This window comes from Vicia villosa, linkage group LG2 (assembly GCF_029867415.1).
Source record: "Vicia villosa cultivar HV-30 ecotype Madison, WI linkage group LG2, Vvil1.0, whole genome shotgun sequence".
NCBI classification, from domain to species: Eukaryota; Viridiplantae; Streptophyta; class Magnoliopsida; order Fabales; family Fabaceae; genus Vicia; species Vicia villosa.
Window position 1 is genome coordinate 3,621,220 of NC_081181.1, and position 9,168 is coordinate 3,630,387.

Here is a 9,168-nt window from a genome sequence, read left to right on the forward strand (position 1 = left end):
AATTTAATAAAGGAATAGACGAAATAAGAGTACCTTTTCATCTATTAAGATCATATATGTGCTAATTAATTCTTTTTTCTCAGTAATGTTCATATTATCCCACATCTGACTGTTTCTAACTTTAATCGTAGTGTTTGATGTAATATCCTTGAGAAATATGTGACTCGAATCTATGTTTGTATTTACTGCTTGACCACCCCAATTAGAATTCGAATGAGAATAAATAGGATAGTTGAAAAGTATGAAAGATGAGACAGAATATATAGAATTGAAGAATAAAGAATGAAAGAATAAAATTAAAATCCATTGAATGTGTAAATAAACTTTATAACTGAAGAAATTAAAGGTCGTATTAAAATGAATAAGAGTAGTTGAAGAATAAAATTAAAAATCAATTAAATGTGCAAATGAAATTTATAACCGATGGAATAAAAGGTCTAATGAATGATAGATGGTTATGGAATAGGAAATATTATATTATTAGTTATTAGTTATTAATGTAAAATTAATTTAAAAAAATAGAATTAGAGTTGATGTTAGAGTAGCTATGAGAATGACACGTGTCTAGGGTTCATGTTAGATTAGCTATTAGCATGACATGTGTCTAGGGTTGTCATCATGACAACCTTAGATTTATATTAAGTAGATATCACTTGTTTTTTCAAGGAACGCCTCTCTCTCTATTATTTCTCTATCTCTACACCTTTCATCTCCATTACTTTTTTATTATATATTTTTTTCTTTTAGACACTTTTCCATTCTCCTTCCCACACTTTTCTCTCTTCTCGGAGTCCCAATTTCTCTCTTCTCTCTCTTTTCTACACAAACCCTAACAAAACCGCCACCCCTCTTTCTTCACCATATCTACGATCGCATGTTACAGACACATAAAAAAGAAGCCATAGACGAAGCGCAGAAGCGTAACACTGAAATGAAGAAGCGTGACACTTAAAAGACTCAGAAATCTAAAAGCTCTCAGATTGAAGGGAGCCAGAGTAATGCATAAGAGTTGGAAGAACCCATTCATATTCCTATGGAAGAGTTGGAAGAACCCATTCAAGAAAGCAATTTGTGAGTTTATCTTTTCGCATTCTCTATTTTTTTTTCACGAACCCTACTTTTCTTTGATACATGGATTCAGATCTTGGTAGACTGTAATTTATAAATCGCCATAGTTTAACCACGTTGTTAATTAATTTGTGAATCTGCCTATTCGAAACTATTTTATTTGTTCTCCTTTATTTTAGAATTAGGGGGTTTGGTCATTTTTGTGTATTCTCTGTCTAAGTTGATTCAATTTAAGCTAAATTTTATCATGAATTTGGGAGGTTAAAGTTGTATTGCCTGATGCATTTTATTACATTTTTCTATTATGATATTGGTTTGAATTTTTAAGGTTTTATAACAAGTTTTTTTATTATATTTTTTAGCCTTTTCTATTATGATTTTTTTAGACGGTTTTATGACAAGTTTTTCTATATTTTTTTGTTAAATTTTTAAATTTTTAAATCTTATATATATATATATATATATATATATATATATATATATAATAAATTAATATACTACTAAAATTACCTAAATTTTATCACTAAGTCAGTTAGACGAGGACTAATTATTTTTAGGGAAAAACTAACCTGTGCCCCTAGGACACAAGTTAATGAGATATTTATAAAAATATTTCTTTGGAACGCGTGCATTTAATGTATCGAAACTTTAAATATGACTTTATTGTATTTAATTAACTTTAACTTTTTCTAATTATAGTATTCTTAATAGGGGTGGCAAAATGGGCCGCCCGCCCCGCCTTATGCCCGCCAAAAAACGAGCGGGGAGGGCATGCCCGCCAAGTAAAATGGGCATCAAAATCATGCCTGCCCCGCCAAGATGGCGGGTTGGCGGGTTTACCCGCCTATTTTTATTTATATATTTTTTAATAGATTAATATGTTTTTTTTTTACCTTTTAATTAAACTTTTCACTTATTTTTTAAAATAATTTTTATAAAAGTAATTTTTAACAAATTTACTCTAAAAAATATTACATATATTTATAAATAAATGTATAAAATAAAACATCAAGAATTGTAATTACTAGAATTAACTAAAAAAAGAGTGAGTTTTGGAGGAGGAGCGGGTTTTGGCGAGCGGCAGGCTTTGGCGGACGGCGGATTTTGGCGGGGTGGGCTTTGGCGAGCGGCGAGCCTAAAATCCAAACCCAACCCGCCATTTTTTAGCAGGTGCGCGGGCGGCCCGGCTGGCCCTGGCCCATTTTGCCACCTAATTCTTAACATATGTTAGTATGACCCTTATTTTTAACCATAATAATTATTACATTTAATGATTACACTAAATATATATTGTTTTCACATTTTTTATATATATATCTAATTGTCATTACAAAACTACTTTTATTTCTTACCATTTATTAAACCTACAATTAATTTTGAGTGCAAAATCAATCATGAAGTAATGTGCAAGAAATGTGCAGCCGTATTTTTATTTTGAAAAGTCATTGAAAACCTACAAAACGTTTCTCATTCTACTTTTCTCAATTGAAACAAAAAAATATTGAAACATGCTCTATTCTACTTTCAATACTCCCTCCGTTTTTTATTATAAGTCGTTTTGGAGAAAAAATTTGTGTTTTATTATAAGTCGTTTTACAATTTCAATGAATCATTAATATTATTTTTTCAATTATACCCTTAAGCATTTATTATTCTCTTTCTTAAAACTATTTTAATTTGTCTTTCTCATACAATTAATGAAGGATAATATAGTAAAATCTTTTATAATTTCTCTATTTCATACAACAATAATTATTTTTTAATATGTGTGAAAATGGCAAAACAAATGAAGAATTGGAAAAACAAATTACTAAAATTAATATATAATACTAATAATCTCTCAAAAGTTTTTTACGCTTAAAAAAATTCAGACAATAGCTTTTTTGTTTTTCAATCATAATTATTATCCACAAGATTCTTTACATTCTACACGGAACTTATACTATGTTTTCATTTTTTTTAATACCAATAGTTCTAAAATATTATCTTTATTTATGTCATTAAAATCTACAAAATCTTATAATTATTATATTATTTTTTAGTGTATTTACTAGTAGAAGACCCGTGCGCCCGCACGGGTAATTTAAATCTTAAGATGAATAATATATTACAAACGCATAAAAATAAGTTTAAAAACTCGAATGAGAAATGTTAAATTAAGATTCATAAAACATAATATATATGTAATACAGCTATATAGTAGCTGTTTTAAAAAAAAGAAGAAGAAGTTGGAAATGCAATAAGCAAAAGAGTATTATGGTGATAGTGACCCGTGAAAATAGTGAGTTTCAGTGATAAAATTCACATAAGAAAGATATTATAGTGATAGTAACCCGTAAAAATAGTGAGTTTCAGTGATAAAATTCACATAAGAAAGGTATTATGGTGAAAGTGACCCGTAAAAATAGTGCGTTTCAGTGATAAAATTCACATAAAAAAATATTATGGTGATAGTGACCCGTAAAAATAGTGAATTTCAGTAATAAAATTCAGTATCTTAGATCGACTTGGTTGTTACTGATATATAATTGTTATTATAAAATCACTAATAACTCCAAATACTTAAAAATAAATATGTAACAAATCATCAACATAATAATCTAATATGTCTAATAACTATAAATATTTACAAATATTTTTTTAATTAAAATAAAAAAGGTATTGTGGTGATAGTGACTCATGAAAATATTGAGTTTCAATGATAAAATTCACAAAAGTTTGTAAATCCTACTCTAATTAAAAGATAATAAACCATCTTCGGTATATTACAAAATGATGATATCATATTCATCATCACAAGAAACAGATATCCACAACTATTTCGCCCATGTTGGGCCACGTAATATTCTTCGGGATCAGTTTCAATGACCTTAAACTCTACAATTCTCTACAATTACATTTAAATTTAAAATAAGTTACTTAACCGTAAAATAAATAAATATCATATAAATTTAATTATATTAAATGTTAATGCAAAAAAGAAATAAAAAAATAGTTATTAATAAGATGGAGAAAGAAAAAAAAATTATATTCTTTTAAGATTTAATTATTTTGAACATGACTTTTTAAAGAGTTTATGTACATCTTAATAATTGTGACATATATGATTATACAATAATACTTTTTAAATTTTTTTTAAAGCAATTTATGTATTCATCATTTGTTTTTGTCTCTTTGATAAATTATTCCCGACTCTCTCGAGCCCTAGCATCAATAATTCTGCCGAAGTTCTTCCTGTGGCGTCCGTTGAATGCCGTAATGAAAAACAATTAAAAGTTTAAGGGAAAAGCTAACATGCCCCCAAGGGCACAAGTTAATGAAATATTTATAGAAATATTTTCTTGGAACGTGTGCATTCAATGTATTGAAACTTTAAATATGACTCTATTACATTTAATTACATTTAACTTTTTCTAATTATAGTATCCTTAACATGTGCCCTTAGGGCACACGTTAGCATGACCCAAAGTTTAAATATTCTCAAAAAAATCATGAAATAGTCTAGACATAAAATAATGGTATATAAGATATAGAAAAAGGTGCATTTTAATTAACTATGATTTAACGTATCAAGATGAATTTAATGTCATAACTAATAGTATTAAAATACAATAACAAGCTGAATTAATTTTTCATTCTTACAAAGAAGTACATCCTAGAGCAATAGTTTACAAAAGAGAAAGGAAAATCCGTATAGGAGTATGTCAACAGATTGAAAACCTACAGATTGAAGTCCATATAGGAGTAATAAAATCCATAGTTGAAAACTTACACTGTATCATTGATTTAAGTAAAAATATAATAGGTGTTGCTTTTCACAGTCAATTTCGAAAAAACCTCATTGTTGCTATCTCTTCAAACCGTTTTGCATTGACTTTTCTTGCAAAATGGAAAAAGCCAAAGGAAAAAACTTTAATATGTTGTGCAGAAATATATAATAATAATAATAATAATAATAATAATAATAATAATAATAATAATAATAATAATAATAATAATTTTTCGTTTATTAAATAAATAGTTTTGTTGAGTGTTGATCTAAAAGTTAAAGACAAGCCGAAGGATTGGTGATGTGCATATCTATAGCAGGATATATTATACTTAGCTACAAAAGCATTATGAATTTTGTAATCTCCAAAAGGTTGAGTACTCTCAACTTGTAAAGTATTAAATTGGCATTTGAAAATATGATTAGATGTCTTAGGAAATTGACTGCACATTGGTATCAAGGAATAGTAGTATTGTTGAAGCAAGCAAAATATAAAAGATAATAAATGTAGAACTTGTAAATAAAGCTGTAGAAAATGCAGGGCTAGTATAAGATATGTTTCGGGTATAGTAGATACAACAGTCAATTTCTCTCGATGTCACTGTGTCAAGATCCTAAGCATTTTTGAAGTGCTTATGATAGATTATTGCAAAGTCAAGCAAATGGTTACATTGGAAGAGATTTTTCACTTTTGGATCAATATACAAGGCTTTATTTGCAAGATAAGGAACAAGGAAAGTGCAATGGTCCCAAATTACAAATGGCAGAAAGAAAACTAATACCAAGAAAATTAGAACATCTTTTGATTCTTGGTTTTCAAATCCTAGTTGGTTCCTCTAGTTTGATTTGTTCTTCATGAGTATATAGCTTCACTCGAGTACTCCATCTCTATGTTGACTTCGTCCACTTCCGGCTTCACCATTGGAAGAGGCCTTGATGCACAGTTCACCATTTCCAAAAAAACCTGTGAAAAAAGTAGGTTTAAATCAAGTAAAAATTCCAGAAATGCTAAGTAGCAGTGCCATTTTGAAATACAACATATAATATACACGAGCCTACAATGCTACACTCCATGATGCTATAAAACTGCAAGGTGCAATAAAAACCAACCATAACATGATATCAAGGTTTACAGTCCACATATGCAGCAAATCGGAACAAAAACCTACAAACATGATGCTCGGCTTCTTGTCAAATATGAACCTGAAGGTGCCAACAGTCCTGCAATAAAATCGATCTACCATTGATCAATACACTCATGTCAATTCAGTTTAACTTCCAGCATGTCATTCAATATAAAACGTCAAGTTCATGATAGTTCTACAAGCATACATATGCATCTCAAAAGAGTATTGAACCTGTGCACATGTCACAACATATATCATCGTTAATGCTACAATCAAATGCAAATGGAAAGTAGGAGGGAAAGCAATTCAAAAAAATTGTAGCAACATGGCCAACACAAACCTGCTATACCAGTCCAAGAATTGGAAAAGCAGGCTCAAAATCAATGTAAATCATAAAAGCCATGTTTAACATTGTGAGGCTTAATCAGCAAGTAGAAAGTAAGAAGGCTCACATTTGGTGAAAAAACGGCAGCTCCTTAACAGCTGTTGCACACAAAATCTTAAAATATGAGGCTTGTATACCCAACACAGAGACTCTTTTGCAACATTCACCTGCAGAACAAATTACCTATCATAAACTATGACTTTATTTCATGGTTCAGATTTAAGGCCAGGCCATCATATGTTAGACGCAAAATAATAATACTCATTAAGAGCTCAATACCAAAGTCATCAAAAAAAAGCTCCTTGTCATTAGGTCCTCGCAAACACTCTTTCTGTTCAAAACCTTTAATCACCTGTAAACAATTGGCAAAATTAGGAACATGATTAGGAGTTGTGCAAGTTTAAATTTTTTTTCTAAATAGCATACCAATTTTTTATTCTGTAGCTAAGGAAAAAAATGTATCATATGCTTTCCCTGCCAACATAGTAACAATAAAATTAAGCAATTTGCAGAGCAATCAGTTTGATTCTATATTCATATAATAAACAATCATGTAATATGACATTTTAGTGATATGCTATTAGATATGCTTGCAACTTATAATTATACGAAGACCAGTAAGTTAATGTCACACAATGTTGTAATCTCCAATTATTTCTTGAATATATTAATATTAGTAGATAGAAAAACAAAACAAAATATTTTTCTGTTTTCCACTTACTACTAAAATTGAAATACTTACTACAATACAAAATAGAAAACAATACAAAAGGTAGAGTTTATTAAAATTGATAGAGATTTTGACTTCGGGTTTAAATTATAATATCGTGACAAATTTATTCGGTAACTATACTCCGGTAAAGAAAACTGCAGAAAATGTTGATGATGCATTGAGAAAACTATTTCAAATTCAATTGTTTTGCTAACCATTTTAGAGATCATGATAAAGAAATTGAAAAGGAGACATGGCATTTGTGATGTCAAAACAATTGATTAAATTTTCACCACACTATTTTTAAACTTGCAATAATTCTATCCGGTATTTTTAAACTTAGACTTTCAATAATTCTAACTTTCAAAGTCATACCAATTTAGACAATTCCTGAATCTCTGCTGACGAAAATTTCCCATATGATCCAGTACTTGACCTTGGTACATTAACCAAAAAGGAAAAACAATACATACCAGTGTATTAGAAAAATAGAGGTTGAGTAAATACATTAACCACAAAGGAAAAATAATACATACCAGTGTACATGTTTCCTGCATCAGAAAAATTTGAAGTAAATAAGTTGTGCAAGATTGTAAAGATGTAGAGAAAATTATAGTGGATTTGAATGGAATACCAAGATATTTGTTTGAATGTCTTTGAAGTATTCATCCATGTTATTGTCATAGAATCATTCTTGTGTTGTTTCAATAATGTTAGCATCCCAAACCTAAATGGTACAATGTTAGTCAGGAAAGTAGACAGTGAAATTGATTAAGTTGTAGAAGCAACAAAAATAATACAGTAGACAGTGAAATCGAATAATGTTCACCACCTAATAAAATAAATTTCCATTCAGATTTACCAAAAAGGAAATAATAACATTCAATCAACCAAGATTAATTGATTATATCCTCCATAATCAAACACAATCTGCAGACCATTCAACCCGCAGATAAACACCGACTTCGATGCATAAGCTCAAACACCGACATCACCTCAATGCGTCAATTCCACATCACCAACCATTGAAGCTTCAATTCCGCACCTGTAGCTTCACATTGGACGCAACAGTAGCACACCGAAAGTGGTGAGAAGCAGTATCATATAACAAAAGGAGTATTCTAGTGGTTTGGGTAGGTACACCGAAATCTAGAGTTCAGTCCCAATTGCTAACATCTCTCCCTAACAAATCTCAAATCTGAAACTCACAAATAACAAAAAACTAAATCAAAATCAAAATCAAAATCTCAAAACTGAATCAAAAGTGATATTTACTTAGTTTGCACGATATAAAGTGATACCTTTTGTGTTTCATAACTTCAGATGATGCTCTATGGTCAAGGTAAAAGGAAACGATTGCTTACCTGAGTGAAAAAGGGTTGAATGAGTTGAAGATGAAGTTGCCAACAAAATCTCGGTTTACATAATAACGACAGCAAACTGCGGTTTCTGTGTTTTTCGTGCAAAATCTGAGAGAATGGAGAAGGGGTTGTATGGAAGGGAGAAGGGACTGTGGTGGCGGCTAGGGTTGAGGGAGATGAAGATGAAGATGAAGATGAAGAGAGAGAGACGATGATAGAGGGAGGTAAAGATGAAGAGAGAAACATGAAATCTGAAATAATAAGGATAGAAGTGAAAAGTTAAGGAAATTGAAAAGTGATTAACTGGATAATAGGTTAATCTGGACAATGGTGTGTACTAAGGAAAATTTGAAAAAGATGAGTGCCATTTGGCAGTATGGGAAAAGCTAATTGGTTAGAATTAGGTTTTTATTTAGCAAATTACCAAAAAGGGCTTTTGTTAGGGTAATTAAATTTTGCATTAAGGGTAAATTAGGGTGTTTGGTGGTATATTTCATTCTTAGTTAGGTAGTTGATTTTTTTATCAATTGTCTCATTTCAAAAGTTTTATACAAAGAGTTTTTGTAATTAGTTTAATTAAATATTGGGAAAGAACCTAAAATAGGACACATCCACCCAAGAGGAATTATTCCCGGTGAAACCTCTTACCCATTTGCTTAGAGCCAAATTAAGTTCAAAATCACACAGCTTTCTCTTGTGCTATAACAAGGACCATCGATGACCCTCGATTAGCCTCCTCTTGGGCT

The 9,168-nt window shown here is 30.1% G+C and overlaps 1 protein-coding gene across 6 annotated transcripts; it reads right to left on the reverse strand.

The window, feature by feature from the left end:
* Positions 1-5,329: 5,329 nt before the first annotated feature.
* On the reverse strand, positions 5,330-8,765 carry LOC131648823 (uncharacterized). 6 transcript variants are annotated; one of them, XM_058918548.1, is made up of 9 exons: positions 8,363-8,765; positions 7,894-8,259; positions 7,696-7,788; positions 7,598-7,612; positions 7,437-7,497; positions 6,629-6,701; positions 6,417-6,516; positions 6,007-6,058; positions 5,330-5,801 (listed from the first exon to the last, which is right to left on the reverse strand). In XM_058918548.1, the coding sequence occupies exons 2-9, from the start codon at positions 7,911-7,913 to the stop codon at positions 5,691-5,693; spliced, it is 525 nt and encodes a 174-aa protein (XP_058774531.1). In that variant the 5' UTR covers positions 7,914-8,259; positions 8,363-8,765; the 3' UTR covers positions 5,330-5,690. The 6 variants fall into 6 exon arrangements, 5 of the variants coding, with proteins under 5 accessions (XP_058774531.1, XP_058774532.1, XP_058774529.1 ...); XM_058918549.1 differs by having other exon boundaries at positions 8,057-8,259; positions 8,426-8,761; XM_058918546.1 differs by having other exon boundaries at positions 8,426-8,759.
* Positions 8,766-9,168: the final 403 nt, after the last annotated feature.